General features: G+C 35.9%; 1 protein-coding gene across 3 annotated transcripts in view; it reads left to right on the top strand.

Annotated features, from left to right (window-relative positions):
- Positions 1-18,636, top strand: part of CFAP99 (cilia and flagella associated protein 99) — a 63,893-nt gene that overhangs the window by 2,887 nt on the left and 42,370 nt on the right. For all 3 annotated transcript variants that reach the window (XR_005104025.1, XR_005104022.1, XM_037386387.1), the window contains exons 2-4: positions 403-530; positions 12,377-12,521; positions 15,369-15,463. Coding sequence is in view for 1 of the 3 variants with exons in the window: in XM_037386387.1 (XP_037242284.1) it covers positions 411-530; positions 12,377-12,521; positions 15,369-15,463 (360 nt within the window). In the remaining 2 variants the exon portion in view is untranslated. The remainder of the gene's footprint in view (positions 1-402; positions 531-12,376; positions 12,522-15,368; positions 15,464-18,636) is intronic.

Genomic DNA, 18,636 nt, shown 5'->3' with positions numbered 1-18,636 from the left:
AGATTTAAGACTAAAATTTTTCTTTCAGTTGCATGTCACTGGGAAGAGCAATATATTAAATAGGACCTGTACAGCATACATGCAAACATTCATGCTTTTCTCTAGTATCATCTTTGTATTTCATCAGATAACCTGATACAGAAACCATTTTAGGTATCATTCTAAGGATTTTTTGAGACGTTTCCAGAATAAGAAATATGTAATTATGTCTTCTATTTTATTGTTGTTTTTATTGTATTTTCATTTCTCCTGTTAGCTGTTCTGAGTAACTGTGATTTTGAAAGCTTGACCTAGATGTTCTCTTCTACATTACTGCAGTATATCTTCTCTATGAGCCTATCAACATACATTATGCTACAACTGAAGGAGGCATGAAAAATTAATGATTTACTATATTTATAGGATTCTCCATGGTGAAGATGGTCAGCCATGGAAAACATATCGCAATAATAGTCCAACAGCTTAACAAATTTAACCCTGAAAATCAGAGCATGGAGGATTTCTTGAATGAATCAGCCAAGATGCTGCAGGTATATTAAGTTTCAGTTTACCTTACATAGTTTACTTCATTTTAAACTGTTATTTTAAATATAAAGGTAGCTGTTTTCTAATATGTTGTTGTAACTTGCATAGATTTTTCTTACAGTGACATTTTTCATTTGTGAGTAAAGTCCAAATTTCTTATGGTTATCACCACAAAACAAGGAAGTAAAGATCAGAGTGTCTGAAAAACTACCTGGATAGCAACAAAAAATGGGAAAGCAACAACCTTCTAAAATGGATCTGACAGTGATAGGGCAAGCTTCTCTTCCTCTTCTAAGCTGTTTTGTAATTTCCTATCTCCTTTCCTCCTTCCAAATAGAAGTTTCTGTAGCACCACCCATTTCTATGTATGAATGCAGTTCAGATGCTGACTCTCAGCATCACGTATTCTTGCCGTGAGGACGTAAGTGACCATCAGAACAGTGGGATAGAAGCAAGTGACAGTAAATTGACTACCTGATTTTAGTCTAATACTGCCAAGAAACCAGACCAAGATTTCTCAGTATGCAGCTATACCAGCTGAAGCAGTTCCTGTCCTTTCCTGATCATAGTCTGTTACCTCTTCCTATCTCATTGTCCTCGGTGCCACCCTGACTTGTGCTGATGCAGCCACCCGACTGAATCAGCTTTAGAAAATCACTAAGGGAAGACAGTAATATTGTTTAGACTGCTATTGTCTGTGCATGCCATGTATTATCAAACTACATTGTTGGAGCCCTGATTCCACACTGACATGAAGCTCCAGTGCTCATTTCCACTTCTGACAATAAAGTGCGAATCACTGCTATTCCAGTTAGATGGTCCTTTACATTGATTTTGCATAAACACAAATAACTACAAGAATATAAAACTGTGGAGGTGTGATATGAAAATCAGAGGCTGAGTCAGTGGATCCATACACATTTCTTGGGTGCTTGCTTTCTTAAACAGTTTCCACTCAGGCCCCTAATTTCTGCTACTGTCCATCTGCCTTGTAGTACTGGCATAACATTGTGTGTTCATATGCTGAATTACATCAGGGAAATGATCCAGTTTCAAAATAATCATTTTTCACTGGGCAGAGAGCAGGTAAATTCAGCTACCACTGCTGCCAAAATAAATACATGTAAAAATTAATGTTCAGATCATTGTTCTTCCTAGCCCAGGGAAGGTGATACAAAGATAAAAGTAGCAGTAACTCCATTAGAGAAACATGAATCTTAAGTTTCATAATAAACCCTTTCAAAAGGGGAAGAGCTGGGGGGATAGCTGATGCCAAAGGTAGGGCAGAAATCTTTCTCTGGGATAGTTTCAGCTCAGTTACTACATAATATTTTTACTGTGAATTTATCCAAGAAAGTAAAATGTAAGATCTATGTTTATATAAAATTCAGCTTTGTTTTAGTACCAAATGGGTGATTATAATTCATCATGGAAAATACACTTCATTTCTTTCTTTTTGTTTCATAATAGTATATGATAGTAAAAACATTGCAGAATTTTTCTACACATCATTTCCAGGCTTGGCGACTTACCAGTTAGACAATATTAACTGACCCATGCAGAAACTTCCTCCAGTTTGTATCCTGATTAATGCCATCACTTTAAATCACAGACTAAATTTAAGCCTGTAGGTCTTGTGCTAGCAGCATGACAGATAGCAAACCTTGTGCTGTGTACGAATGACCAGACAAAAATCAGGAGGGTCAGATACCAAGAGCACAAATCTAAATAATTGCAGGACACAGCTCTCTTTGTATTTATTTACTTACTTGAGTATGCAGTGTACCAGACTTGACTTTTCTACAAGTTACTATCTCCTATTCTATTAGACTTTTCTAATTGGTTAATTAATTTTCCATCCCCTAAAAGTACAGTCAGATTCCATTAATTATCAACACTGTACGTTTCATTGATATTATATATCTTTATTGTATTTGGATGTTTTACAGTCCTTATGTCCTTCTAATATGATATCTGAGGTGTGTTGTCTAACTCTTTGATAACTTGTTGATGACCTACATAAAATATGCTTGTTAGGCTATTGTCCAGCTGTTTGTGATTGTTCCTGGTGAAACAAACATTTTTGAGCTAGATTATTTATCACAAAATAAAAAGACAGCACACACAGGTCATTCCAGAATATGTTCAAGTTTGTTCAGCACCCCAGTAGTGTCTCTGCTGAGCTACAGGAGCCCCTGTGGATGCCAGTATTGTCAAGTGCCAGATTCTGGAGATAAGTACTTCTGACAGCCACATATTCTCACTTCAACTGCAAGGAACAGATAGCAAAAGACATTTTACAGAGCAAAACTTCTGTCAGAATGAAGTAGGTTTCCAAAAGCAATATAAATGTTTGTAGGAGCTGAACAAAAGTAAATAAAATGACTTGTTTGGAAATCTAAGAAATGAAATGAGGAGAGGGGCATCCTTGGCTGATCAGAAATGGGGGATGACATCAGTGAAGAATAAGAGATAATAGGTAGAATGGAACCAAGTTGTGAAGCGTCTTGATAGCAAAGACAGGTAGCTTTCATTTTATGTGCTAGAATCAACCATGAGATGCTAGGTGGAGTCAAAACTGGTCAAAACAATGGACTAGCAGAACAGTCTTAACAATAGCATTCCAGAGAGTTGATTTGCTAGAGAAGGACTGGATTAGTTAAACCCAGGAAAGAGATGCTTATTACAATAAAATAGAGAATTTTCAGGCACTACCTTAGATTTTTAGCTATGAAGTGATAGAAAAATACTACTTGAAACCTACTGTTAACAAAAGAGTGAAGATGTGCACATAAACTGGTTGGAGAGTAGTCTACATGAAAAAGGACCTCTGAAGTCATGGGCTTGACTGACAGGCAGGGTGACAATAGTACCAATAATTGAGGAAAGAAGTAGCATGAGAGCGCGGAAGTTTTGTTTTAACATCGCTGAAATTAGGCTGACAACAACAGCAAGGAAATGTCACAGAGAGAGGCCAGCATTTTAGACTGCAGTTTAGGGTTCTTATTTGCGTACATGATAAATGTGAATATGTTATGAGAGGAAGTTGGATTTAGTGCTAAGGGAGTAAGTCTGGAGGGCACATTCTGTCTTGATCCAAATATTCCTGTCAGCTGTCTAGCAGGGACATAAGACCATTCTTGTGGGAACCCTTGCAAATTAAAGCAGTAAAAATTGCTGGTGAAGTGAGGCACAGGAAAATAAGTGAAAGCAGGCAAGCAAATAGGTTAAAATTAAAGGCTTTACAATATGAATATATAAAGAAAGAGGCATAAAATCCAAAGCGTCAAAGCCATAGTGTGAAAATATACTTGCTTTGCAAATGATAGCAAGAAGTTACTGGTAGATTTCCATATTAGATCTTTTACTAAGTGTAGAATTGGTCTTTGTTGAATGCTTTGTTCAAAATCCAACACAACATTTCTGTTGGTTTCACTATGCTGCTGCAAAGGTGACACAATCCAGAGATTTGTGTATTAACTCTTCAGATTTTCTTCTTAGTTTCTAGATGCTCTAATTTTACTTACATGTAAGGTTAGAAAAATAATTAACACAAAACCCAGAATATGTTATTGTGCAAAATAATAATAGTATAGTTTGCTCTTTCATAAAGGCTGTGTAGAAGTGTTTATGTTATCAGTCCACAGTGGTTGGGAAATGGCCGTACTGTAGAGCTCTGGAATACTCTTACTCTTGCCCTCAAACTTACTTTCCCAGGTTTAACCTGGCCTAGCTCCATCTCTTCAAGTTGATTCCAGTACTATTGTCACTGTCCAGCAAGTCCAGCTTGCCTCTTGGTTTTGTTCTGCTCACTGCAAAGTTCTTGCACGTTCAGTTCCAGTCTTTACTGTACCTAAATCAAATCAGAAATCTCTCTCTTCAAGCTGAAGCCCACAGGAGGCACATGTCACAGAGAAGATAGGTAAGACAGATTCTTTTCTATCAGTTTGAGCTCCCAGACTCACCCAGCGTGGCTTGTCCCAGTCTCATCCTGTATTGTAGTGAAAGATCTGCTTGCCCTGGGCTGGGCATGGTAAAGGCACACAGAATCTTCAGGGAAGATTACTGCTACAGTATAAACTCACACAAAACATATGCAAATGGATATTTTTCACTTGGCAAAATGTGCATGGATTTTCATAAGAAAACCAAAAGGCCAAATTTGTAAGTCACTGCATGGCCCCTGTGTGCCACTTTGCAAATACATCCCTAGCTGTTTCCTTGAATTTGATTTGCAACTGCTTAGTATTTCCAAATAGCTAGTTAAAAAAATGGAAGTTTTGACAACTTTCTATTAAATATCAGTTTATTTTATCAGACCATGTGAGCTACTCTCATCTTGTTCCTCTTGATTAGTATGGGAGGGTATCCATTAACTTAACAGAAGCAGAAGCAACTTCTTGATTATTATTATTTTTAATTCTTATTGCAGCTTTATCATTTTACTTAAATATCAATGTTTCCATCTCAACATGTTCTCTCATTATAGGAAATCTTGTTGCAAGCTTTGAGATAGAAATCTGTTTGGAAAACATTTGGTGTACAGTCTGTTTCCAAGTATATTCCAGAGTCATTGCCCAAAGTCAGAAGCATTACTCTGTACACATATTGGTGTAGATGAGATAAGTAGTTGGCCATCTTTATTTATAGAGAAACGATGGCGTTAGATACTGTTATCAAGAGTTATGTTTTTCTAGCTGTTTGTGAGATTTAGCTTTACACAGTCCCTTTACAGTAACAGTGGTCACACATCTAATCACTGTGTACTGCTTTGAAAAAGTACCCATCTTTCCCTGCACTTTTGTAATTGAGGCAGATCAAGCAGATAACATATCCAATAACTGTTAGGATACATTTTTCTTTTTCACTTATTGCACTTTGCAGCCACTCAGTATTTCAATATACAAATAGGGAATCAGAAAATTAGTTCTAAAGGAATAGAAAGTGAATTTTAAAAAGCAGATATTAGACCATTACTTTGACAGTTCAGGTCTGTCTGAACCACTGTATATATAAAGATAGAATCATCTTTTGGTGTGATGGAAATGTATAACTAAATTGCTGGAGTGCCAGGTAGTTAATAGTGTTTAGAACCAAGGCATCAAAAGAGAACATAATCTGTGCAAGGCCACTCAGGAAGCAAGAGAGAAAGATAAGCTCCAGTCTTAGTTCCTATCTTCCAATTCCTAGTTCAGGCTTCTGTATAAAAGCGGAGTTAGCAAAATTCACTGGCTATTACCATCCTGGTTTTAGAGAAATACAAATGAAATATGGTAAGGATTTTTAATGCTTGAATAGTGGGAGATAAATAACATGGTTTCCTCTAATTAGAATGTGATCGAAATTAGTATAGAGGTGATTCTTTGTTAAACTCCATACATTTTATTTCTGCAACATGTGAATTTTATATCATAAAAAGAATTTCTATTTGTTGCATGCAGTGAATAATCAGATTTGATTGTCTTCCAGGAAGAAAACTACACTTTGAGTTGTAATTCAGTTATTTACAGTCTTCATGTTTATTGTATTTTAAGTTATGATGTTTATAACATAATATTGGACTTGTTTTTCACTGCAAATATTTTCAGTAAGAATGTAGTTTTATTATTAACATGATGGGTTATTCCTAGTTGCAATAAACAAACCTTCACCTTCAATCATGAAGAATCATATTATGTCCCTCAGACCTCCTAAAAACAAGTAAGTGCAAATAAATACTTTTTCTTCAATGTTGTGAGCTTGTTATTACAACAGAATTCAATTTGAATTATCCTGAATAGCACATTAACTTAAAATAATTCTTTATGTCTATCTCAGTTCTTTAAGGTATTGGTATTCACATTCAAATTTACATCTGTACTTCTGTTCTTCATTTGAATGCCCAAACTACTTCTCCTAAATGCAGTTTAATAGACCTTTCCTCAGACTGCTGCCCTCCAGGTTATATCTTCATTCTTGTGTGCTAACCCCCCCATCTTTTTATTAAGTATTCTTCAATTAAATCTATCAAAAATGATCCATGTCCAGAGTGATCCTTGATGCAGTGTACATTGTACATAAGGATATAATTTCATCAGTCCATTTACAGAAATGGACTGCAGCTGTTCATTTTTGAAAAAAGATTAAGTTTTGTATCTAATTGAAGCATCCCAGGCATCTTTTCTTCCTTGTGACTGTTAGAATCAAGCTTTTGCTATGATAATAAGAGACAGATTTTAACACAGAAGTTACCATGCAATGTTTGTGCCTTTCTCTATGCAAATAATTCACCTTACTTTCAGTGGAATTACTTATTTCAATTGGAGTTTCAGGATCAGAACCATCATACTGACCTTTATACATCCCATCTACTGAAAACCTTATTTCTGCAAAATCAGAACTGCCACCCCAAATTCACTGTTTTACTCCTTTATCCCTCTCATGTTGATAGCAAGATGAACCTGTTTATGAGCTTTCCGTTTTGCAAGAACATGGTGTAATTTGGCATGACTCTTCATAGTTCTCATTTGTGTTGGTTCAGCTGTGTCTCACACATGCCCACTCAACTGTGAGTAAAATCCCCAAATGTCAAAAGTCATAGATGTGGTTTTAAATATGAAAATAATGAAATGGAAGATTATTTTGATGCAAGTGGTGGAAAAAATCCTACTAAACTATACAAGTCTAATTTTTGTATTAGTTACTGACATCAATGTAGCATAGGATCTTTCTAAGGAAAGGGTGGAGTCTGATTTTTCTGCAATGTCCCGCTCATATGATTGAATATTAAGTACAAGGGAAAATAATGATAACTCTTCAAGATGGTCAGCATTATCACTTGAAGATGAAAATACTACCTTGTAACTGCAACATAGACTGTGACTAGTAGAAGCAGGACGATTTTGTACTTATATCCTAAGATCCCAAAATTTTTTCCCCCCTTGAAATTGCTGGAAGCGTTTTCGCTGACTTCAGAGCAAAAGAGGACTGAGTTCTGGAGACCGATTCAAAGTCACTAGGAATATTTTCTTTCATTTCCACAGCATTTTGATTAGACCCTTGGAGAGGACTAGCACTGATATCTGAAACACTATAAATTAATCAGACTTCATCTGCAAAATATGCATATTCTGCCCAGCAGTAGAAAAGTTCAGTACATATTATTACACTGTTCTTTCAGGAGGTGAAAGCTTTTTTATCTTTTCATCAAATATTATCTTCTTTCTAAAATGTCTGTATCACCTTCAACTTAATCCTTATCCTGAGATGTCTCAAACAGGACATGGCTGATGTTCCTTTCCTTCCTTCTCTCTAGAAAGAAAAGCTTTTCTTTCTCTTCTTACCATCCTTTTTCTGACCTCTCTAGCCCTTAAACAGGGGCCATTTTAACTATCCTTATTACCATAGACCCACCGTGGCAAAGCTTGCTTTTTGCAGATACTTCTCTATTTAATTCATGATATTTCTCAAACTAACACATGTTGAAAGTTGTTTGTGTACGAAGTCCTATGCTTAAGCTTTCTTACACAGTTTCTCCTCTCCTTGAAGAAACTTGACTGGTTCCCACCTACAGCTAAGTGTCAGGAAGCAAGGAAAATATGTCCATGGAAGCAGACTAGGGGCATTAGGGATTTCTCAAAAAGGGGAGGTAATGCCAGTCAGCACATATTCTGACAGGAGTCGCATTTTTTCACAGGATCATTCAGGATAATTTCAGACAGGATCAATCTTTTACTATACATACTTGGGAATCAGAAAAAGCTGAAATTAATTCCATAGAGAGAACACTTTGAGATGTTTGTATGAGAATGACATTTTGAACACATATAACTGTATTTTACTTACATCCAGTGCAGCTATTGGTCAACACAGTAATATATAGGCTTCCAAACATTAAAAATATAGGACCCTCCAGTATTCATCTACTGTAAACTTATTAGGCTTTACACAACAAAAAACTAAATAATAAGCTGTAACATTAGAAATAGAGAGGTTGTTTCCTGAGCATAGAATAGGCATATTGATCGAGATCTATTTTGTCTTCTGGTAAATTTGAATAATTGGTGGAACAGAAGATGATAGCTGCATGAGTTACTTTCATCTGTAACTGTATCTGGCTTTCCTCATCCTGAAGGACCCATGCAACACACTTGCAAACATAGCAAACTGGTGGTTGTTTCAGAGAAATACACGAGGTAAATTATACTTGAAAAGGTAAGAAGATGCTCTGAGAACAAAGGCTCACAAATTAGTGTTTATTAATTCTTGTTGCTACCAATGACTTGCTGTGTCACCTGGGGCAAATCTCTTATCTTCTCCATATCACAGTTCCTGCATTTACAAAATAATGTTAGCCAAAAGGAATCTCATTAAATTCAATTAATGTTAGCACAGTGTTTTGAGAATCTTGTTCAAAAGGTGTTATAAATGTATAGTCTGTCATCATATTGTACTTTTCAGAATCATTTGATCCACTTTTGAAATACATCCCACTGACATAAAATGCCACATAAAGCCACACAGAAAGAATGCACTTAGGAATTAGTGCTAAAAATTACACCTACCCAACGTATTTCTTTCCCAAAGCAATTATGATTTCAGATATAATGATAAACTGTAAATATCCTTGATGGAATTTGTTGAGGACACAGTGCACTTTCTATACAGAGTATCCTAACTGTTTTAAAGCATTGGCTTGTTTTTTGATTCACTAGATTATCAGGAGGGCTTAACCAACAACTGGCTCACCTTTGAGATTTCTTATCCAAGTACTCATCCTGCCCAGTCTTGTTTAGTTTATTATGGTGAGATCACTTCCTTAGATGACATAGCTGCAGGCTGCTTAACTATTCTCAATTTGTGTGTGTAGAAATGGAACACAGTACTGTTTGTAGATGAAAGCAGATTTAATTGGTAATATTTCATGAGAAGACATTTTGGCTTGTGCTCCACAGAATTACCAATCAGTACTGATGTTCTGGGGCACAGTTTGTCCCCAGGCTGCACCTCCTGTCACCTTGTTGCTTAGCTCGAGGCCATGCAGTAGTTATGTACTGTCTTGCTCAGGGAGTAAGCGAGAGTAAGCACTTATTTCTGTGTTGTCCTAACAACTAACTTGTGACTGACTTGTTAACTTGTTAACTTGTTAACGGAACAGTAAAAGCAGAGCAAATGTAAATATGCAATTGAATTGTAATGCTGTAGTCTTTACTGTATAGGAGATATGATTTGGAAACTGGTGTCATCTAGTTATTACCTGTTTGTCTACTTTTGGTCATCTCTCCAAAGTACATTAGAAAAGCACTGCTTTGTTATAGTACTTTATACATGTATGATGTATCAAAGTACCCAGAAGGTGAATGCAAAAATTCCAATCAAATAAAGATCTTGGAAACAATTTAAATTCTAGCTTTCTAATGCAGATAGTCGTGAGAGTTTTTGCAGGGCTTGTTAGCAATGGGCTTGCCTCCAATGGGCTTGTCCAGTTTTACTATGGACTTTCTGTTTATTACCAGGGCTACTGTTGTCTGCAGATTGATCTGTTCGTTGACAGAGCAGCATTTGTTCAAGGGGACCATGTGTTTTAGATTCAAAATGCCACAGTCCTACTTTTACCGGAACTATGTCATCCTCTCTCACTTTGCCATTCAGATATTTAGATTTGCATTTGCCTTTTGTGGCAAATTCTCAGGTAACTCATACCAAATAAGGTATATATGTTTGAGCATTTAGTGTGGAGTTAGATTTCTGGATTTTCTTTGTCAGTTTTGTGAAAGAATCTCCATGAATCTTCACCCAGAAAAGGTATATTTGGAATGCACTGTGTACCTCACAAGAATCCTCAGTGCTTAGCAAGATGGAGTCCATGCTTCCCATCAAATTAGTTTTTTTGCATATTTTCAGATGTATGGTCTCTTCCCTTTGCCCTTCCATTTGTGTCCATCCTCCATTTAAGCCCTTCTGTACCTCCTGTTTTCCACTACCTTCCTTTTTCACTCCTTTCTCTGTGCTGCTTCTTTGCCACCTCTCTCTAGTTGACTCCATTTTCCCAAATGCATTCCCCTTTATCTTTCTGTCTTCTCAACCACAACCTGTTGGTTCTTCTTTCTCTAGAGCTTTGATTAAGAATGTAGGTGATATGCTCCTTATTTGCACTCAGTCTCTGGTGCTGCCCAGCAAACTGTGAAGCTTCCATGTCTCCATGTAATGATAGTTTGGTTGCACTCTATTTCTTTTTATCCAACATATTGCATCACAGAATATATTCAGAGTCATACCTGATGACTTCAGTTATAGAAATAAAGCTTTTCTATGACTTTAACTATTATTAGCCTTAAGGACCTAAAACGCACAAACTGAGCTTGATTTTGATTCTCTATGTGTATCATTACTAATATTGTCTATTATAGTTCTGCTAGAGAGGTAGTCAGATGTATTAGTGTAATCCCAATGGCAGTAAAGAAATTATGCAGGTGTAATTTTGCCTGCATAGATGTGTATGTCTATACGCATATATAAATATATATTAATATGGAGACAATTATATGGAGGCACTATTTTTTTCTAGTGGTGATGCACAAACTGGAAGGAACAAAACCTGGCTTTTGAGCAGGAGTCGTGAGGAGAGTTATTCTTGCTCTGACTGGCAATGTGAGAAACTACACATGGAGTGATTCTGCATAATTTTTTACATTTGAAAATTAGAACTGTAATTATAAACTTTTGCCTTGTATTTGCTCAGTCTCAAAGTCCTATATAGTGTCATACATCAGAAAACTCACATAGTTCCATCCAGCAGCCTATAATCATACCTTTAAACTAGAAATTAATCACATTAGGGAAATAAAGCAATCAATATGCTAGCAGATAGCCTACTAGGCAAGGTGAACCTCTCATCTGATGTATTATTGCAGCTCAGTTGTTTCCACATCTCAGAGCTGTGGGAAAGATCATATATTAAATGTGGACTACATGTTTTCAGAAGATGCACTTAGCTTCTTGGCTAACCTCCTTAAGTTAAAGAAGCATTGTTTGTCATTTTGTCATAGTGTGTCTGTCCTTTTTCAATTCCTTTAATAACAAACTGTTCTGGGCCTCAGGTTTTATTGCAAAGTTTGTAAGTGGTTTATACTAGTAGTTTATCTCATGCAGTAACAGATATTCTGCAGGTTATTTATTATGACTGAAACTCTGTAAAGTTCAGGAGCATTAAGACTTTTTAAAGAGATTATAAGGTAAGATCCAACTGGTGTGCAGTGAGCATCTGACCCTCCTTTTTCTGTTCTCTTGTGGTATTGCATGAACATTATGACTGAACGAGAGGACAGCTGGATAAGAACCAGTCTGCATTAACATGAATCTTGGCACTCACAGGTTTAGTTAAAATTCATCATGTTCTCCAATATTCGGTTACAGTAGCAGTTAAAGAGTCGTTTCCACAATCTCTGTCCAGGTTCTTCCCTGAATCTGATCTCACCAAGTAGCACAGACTTTACTGACAAAGAACACGTTTCCTACTGGAAACACACACTCTTACTGAAACTTAATCATTGCTCATAGCTCAGAAACTTCCAATTTTCTTTGCATTAACTGTTAATATTCACATATCAAGGCTTTTTAACTAAATGTGTATGTCAGCAAATAAACTGAAAGTTTAACATAGGGGAAGGTTACATTTTACTTAACAAGGGTCATTAATTTGTTAGGGCTGCCCATATTTGGTAGTATTAGAAGTGCATCAGCCCTACCAAAGGCACTGCTATTTGTTATTCATGTTTTCCATTTGCTTCAAAATGATTGTACTTCTATTTGTACACAACTAGCATTTTCTTTCCAGATTACATTAATCATTATTAATTTTCTGTCTCTATAGACTCTTAACATGACAGAAGAAAAATTCGTGTTGGATACACTAGCTGGATGCATAGAATATAAACCCTTATTGGATGTAGTAGTCAATGCCTTTTTTGTTCAGGATGGGAGATACTGCCTGTTTTCTGAGCGTAATCTCTATATAGGTAAGTTTTCTTCAAAACGCCAAATGTGCTTACCACAAAATTTTTAAAAATATTATTTTACTAGTGTAGGTCTTAATATTATATTACATTTGAAGCGCTGTCATTGTGCCCAGTGCAATAACCATATGATGTAAAGCCTAAATCCTGGAATTGTTATTTAGTCTAGACTCTCACAGGTGTTAGCTGGAACCTAAGAAATTTTTTTTATTTTTTTTTTTTACCTAAGAAAATTCAGCAGAATATGCCTACAGATTAGGTAACGTGCAGATGAAAAATAGCTTCAGTGGCTGGAAGAAGTATCTTGAAAGTTTAACCATCACTTAAAAAAATATTCTTCAGTGATTTCCTTTTATTCTCTTCTATGCAACCTAGTATCTGCCATTCAGATATGAAATTGTGTAACAAAGCTCTGTCTGCTGAGGATATGTCTCTATCCATACATGGATTTCTTTGTTACTGATCATCACAGTGATGTAAATAGACTTCTGTCTGTCTCCATGAGTGAGGTCAATTATTTTGCTTTGATTAGTTACTCGGTTAGAATCAGTTACAAAACAACTGTATCTGATAGTATGAGCTAGTTAATCAGAGTTGTTGTTACTCCCAAAGTTATTTCAGGCATTGAGAAGTACATTAAAAAGTAATTTAAAAATTTTTTTATGCTGTGCATTTAATACACTTATACTGAGGCTGATTTATTAACTTGCTAAATAAGCTGGCATCAGAAATCACACTGGTATTGGTTCTGTAAGTCAGGTACATTCTGAAGCTTTGTGGGTACTTTCAAAAGTCCAGTCAATTTAATTCAAAGTCATTGAAAAATACAAAAACACCATATCTAATACAAGTTTATCTGCATCTTGTGGTTTAAAATGTACTGATTTTTTATGCCATTTCTGGTTGCTTCTGTGATAGTCTGGAAAGGTATAGAAATTTAAATCAAATAACAAACAAAAGGGAACCTAAACTGTCAAGGATGAAGTTAAAAGTGTATTGAGTATATTCTAACTGGTAATGCTTCATTGTCTCCATTTCTCCAAAGCCATGTTTTTCACTGTCTGGGGCACATAAATTATACCTTTAAGCTGAGTGTTGCTATAATTGGATTGTCAGGACTGGTCCACTCAAAAGCCTCCATTAATCATAGGCAGAGGGTAGGCCATGGAAAATTTTCCTTTATCAACAAGTTGAGAGTCTAAGGTCATTGGCTTACATTTTTTTAAGCTGCTTGTGATTCCCTTTGCCAAGCTGCATTGACACTTAAATGATCAAAGCTGCTTAAAATGGCTGTTGCTATGTGTGAGCAGATTTGAATTTAATAAAGCTTGTAGGAGATAAATGTATATACTGCTAAGACTGCTTAAATATGTTGCTATGCTAAAGCACAAGACTGAATTGGCGGCAGCATATTGGTCAGAATTTACTGATTTTATCATTACTGTTTGGTGGCAGCTAAAATACTACAGTGCAAGTGAAGCCTGATTGATCGAAGTGGTTATGGTCAAATGAAAGCTGATACAGGAGCTCATGAACTTTACAGATCTGCAAAAATCTCACTGCACTGCCTGTGCCTCACCCTGTATCAAACTGCACAGTTTTGGATTTCCCAGAGAATTTCACAATTTAAAGACTTGGGTTTATTCTAATTTAGAATAAAACCAAAGATTACAACACTCTCTGTAAAATGGTCACTTGCCAAAAAAAAAAAAAAAAAAAAACATACTAGAAATATGACTTTTTAGGGTTTTTTGTTAGTGTGGGGTTTTTTTGTTATGTATGATAAACTATGATTCTGGAACAGAAGAATAAGAGCTATCCTCTCTGAAAACATTAAAAACAGAGTATGTTGAAAAATTCACTATCAAAACTTTCTTTTATTTCTCCTGTTCATGTTAAATTTTCCCAGAATAAACTTGCTTACACTGAAAATTTTGGCTACATTATGAAAAAGCTGTTTCCAACAATGTAATAATGTCAGAAACTTTTCAGTCATGTTTCTCAGGAGCCATCTGACTCCTGTTCTCCCTGCCTGTTGCCAGACTAACAGAATTTCACTGATGGATTATGCAAATATTTGTTGTATAAACTGGTACTACTACCCAAAGAAACAAGGTGCCTGTTTTCTCATCACTGGCCACTCATTCTCACCCCTGTGTCATATCTTCTCTGGGGTTAGAACTTGTGTTTAGCAGACATCCAGTGAACTGATCAAGAAAGTGCTTCAGGGTAAAATTTACAATCTGTTTTAACTTGGTTGTGTGGGTGACTGTACTTGCCCAAGAGAAGAAACACCAGGAAGTGAAAGGATGGGATGAGAACAAGCAATTAGGGGTTGACAGAGCTGCTTATTTTAGTGGTGATGTTGGCATAGTGAAACAACTGTGAAATCATGGCAAGATCTTACTTTCAGCCTTGCAGGATTCCAGACACTACTATGGTAGTTCCCCCAGTTTTGCAAACACATACTTGCAAGCATCAGAAGGACCTCTGTGAATGACTTCAGATAACTACATTTGTTTTACATTTTTAATGTAAGTGGCTAGACCCTCAGCTGTTAGAATTCTATAAAATCATGTAGATTTGCACTAGGCTGGATCTAACTCACAAAGGAGATAATTTATATGAACTATAGCATAGAGTCATGATGCTAATAATGAACACAGAGTTAACATTATAACTTTGTATTACAATTTCTCATTGTCAAGCATTATGTTGCTCAGTTAGATAAACAATACTGAAGATTATTTAAAGTTACAGTAACAGCCTAAATCCCAGAGTACACTGAGTATAGAGTATAGGTTTGTTAGAATTACCTGCTGTATTTTAAATGTATGTATCTTTTGACAGTTATTTGTTACCTGGCTACTTTTCAACTAGAAGAGCTCGGTCTTCAGCACTTCAGCAGAATTGTGAAATCTCAGGACACTGCAAAAATGCAAAAGGTAATGAAACTACAAAATATTTTTTTAAAGAAAACTAATAATCTATTAATTGTGTTTGATTAATCAGATGACTTTTCTCAACTTTCAGGGTAATTTAAATTAAGTAATTAGTGTTACTTTCTGTTTAAATTCAGAATTAGTATTTTGTTATCACAAAAACCTTCCATTTCTATACTTGAACAGTGACTATCTCATATTCAATCAAAGATTAATTGGAAATGTATTTTATATCATCTAAGAAGGTAGAATAATCACATGATTTACAGTTAATGTGATTTCCAGTTGTCCCTCTAATTTGCATACTCACTCTTGGCTCTGCCCACATTCTTTGACTTTAGGCAGGAGAAGTTTTTTCCATATACAATGAACCTATTGGAACTTGTTGTTCCTGCTGATTAGTGTTCTTTTTTCCCTGAACAACCCACTGCCACTTTGATTATCCAGCCTATTGCCCTTCCATCACTTTTTCTCCTTCCTAATACCACAATTGTTCATTTGGAGTTTGCATGTACCAATGAACCCATTAAAACATACATGCAATTGATCAAACCATTGCTGCCAAATAGAAAGCATGACAACAAAGTTCTGCCTGCTTTTTCTTCTCTGGAGCCACAAATTTGGGTTTCACTCCACTACTTGTTTGCTAATTTAAATGAAATTTATACAAATACAGATATCTTCTGCTTCTGTTTCAAAATGGTTGAAAGTGCTGATTATCTTAAAAGCTGTGTTCTAAAGAGGTGCAGAGGGACAAACTGAGCAGCAATTCCTTCTCATAAGCCCTGTTTTCTTAGGAAAATTGGCTAAAAATTAAATACTGGTGACACAGCATATGTGAACTTTGATCATCCAGATGTTTTTAAGTATAGTCCAAACATGGTGTTTCAATAACAAGTATGACACGCAAGAGATAAATAGGCAAATTTTAGTAATTAATACTCAAAAGGCTAAGGTTTAGCCTTATACTGATGACTTTGAATGTTCTTGTGGATGCCAGCATCTCTTTAATGAGTACGGTTGCTTTGTGATATGTAGGGAGAGAGTAGGTTAGGTTGTCTGCATAATGTTTTTAGAAAAGCTCTATTCGCTTTGGTTTGATGGGCTTGATAGGGAATGTTTTTTTATTAATTGCCATTCAGAGACAAAAATGTTACATTTCATTAACTGTTAGAAAGAACAGAGAAGTGGCTGGAAGAATTATCATAATCTGGTAGCCAGACAAATCACTCTGCCTAAAATGCTTTCCCAGACCCTTCTTTGGTAAACATCCTAGACACAAGCCACTGGATTGGATGCATCCTGAGCTCATTCAGCTAGCAACAGAATTTTCCCACTTCATTCCAGTTTTCTGTTGTTGATTCCATTCACCTAGGTTTATATGGCTTAAGCATCAGTGCTCTGATGTTCTCTTTCAGATAGTATCTCCTTCCTTGTCTGGAATAACTCTTTTCTGATAGGGAAGTGCTGCATTATGGGGATGGTCTGCACCTGCTACTTTTTTTCCTCTAGATGTAACTTTGTTTGCTTAAGTATCTTATCAGATCCTCATCACCATGGTACCTAGGTTTTCTTCTCTTGCATTAAAAGAGGATCTTTATCTTCAAAGTGATGTTAGATTATACTAATGCACCTGCAGCAGAGGATTTAGAAGCAGCATTTGGTCCCCCCAGCAACAGAGACAATAACAACAGAAGGCAGATAGATCTGCAGCCTTAGCAACAGAAGTTATCAGAAATTTGGGATTCTCCTTCAGGATGCTGACCTGTAGATTTTGCCTGATGACTATTCTGTCTGAGTTCAGCTGAGATGCAGCAAAATTATTCACACATATTTGCTTATAATAGATCTACTTTAATAAAAAAATACCTTTTTCTGCACATAACAGACAGTGGAATTTTCTTAATCATACAGATAAACCTTATTCAAATGAGTAGTCTTCACCTGAATGAGATTAACTTTTGTGAGTAGACCTCTCTCTTGAATGGAATCCATTCAATTTGAAGTCACAGTATTTCCCTGTGATTGATGCATGTTCAAATATTTTCATTTAGACAGAATATCCAGGCAGAATAATAATGCTATCTCACTAACACATGTTCATCTGCTGGAACAGGAAATCATAGGATCTCATTCTGTAATGTTAAAAATACATGCAAAAATTTTTTATATATATACAATATATAATTGTATAATTACAGAACCATAGGATAGAGCCCAATTTTGTAACTTCGGTGTGATTGTTCTTCCAAGAACTTAGCTATGCATTGCAAGCCCAAGCCTATTTCTCTGTTCCATTATTCATACATATTTTTAATTTATATTTGTTATAAAATTTAAGGGTTTATATCTTAGAGAAAATACATCATTGAAAAAAAAGTTGAAGTAAACAGCTTTATAATTTCATTATTGCCTTGTAAAAAATGCAAAATAACTAGTGCTTGCTTTCTAGCGTTCAGGAACCTGTTTTGCTCTGCTTCATGTTCTGACTGCTTCTAACAGCATTAGAGGTCTTTATAAAGAACTTCTGAGATCTGCAAAGGAAAATCACTACATAAGAACTGGTTGTTGTAATTGGTGTTACAATGAGGTAGGAATAGTAGGACAAGATCAGTAAGAAGCAGGACAAGATCAGCCTCATGGTGGACATGGAGGTAAAAAAAAGTCCAAATTGGGTCATGCGATGGCAGAAGGACCTGACACCATGCTAGGACACTCTTCTCTACACCTTTCCCTCAGGATCCTCAAAATAGATTACAGTTTCTTCATAGGAAAGCCTTAAGAGCTTCTTGCCTTCCTCTTCGTTTCTCTGTTGCAGCCGAAAAGTACAATCCTACAGGTGGTTGAGCTAGCATAGCTGAAGAACTAAACTATAATAAGAGGGAAAGAATCAGACGATGAAGAGTGGACAGAAGCCTCCTTGATTGCATTTGCTACTACAGCAAATAGCTGTAGATATGTACAGACGAAATAATAGCATTCTCAGGTAGTGGCTGATCTGTGTGGAAAAGCAGAACCTGCTGTTTCTTGCAGTTACTTCCTTAAGAGTCAAAAGCTTATGTTGTGAATGTAAGGATTTCAGTTCTGCAAATGACCACATGGATGTAACGATAATACCAGATGAGGAAACTTACCATTTTTTACTTGTTTTTAGAAATCTATACAATCCTACTGTG

This window comes from Falco rusticolus, chromosome 1, assembly GCF_015220075.1.
Source record: "Falco rusticolus isolate bFalRus1 chromosome 1, bFalRus1.pri, whole genome shotgun sequence".
Classification (NCBI taxonomy): Eukaryota; Metazoa; Chordata; class Aves; order Falconiformes; family Falconidae; genus Falco; species Falco rusticolus.
The sequence above is the reverse complement of the archived record's forward strand: the minus strand, read 5'-3'. Positions and strand labels throughout refer to the sequence as shown.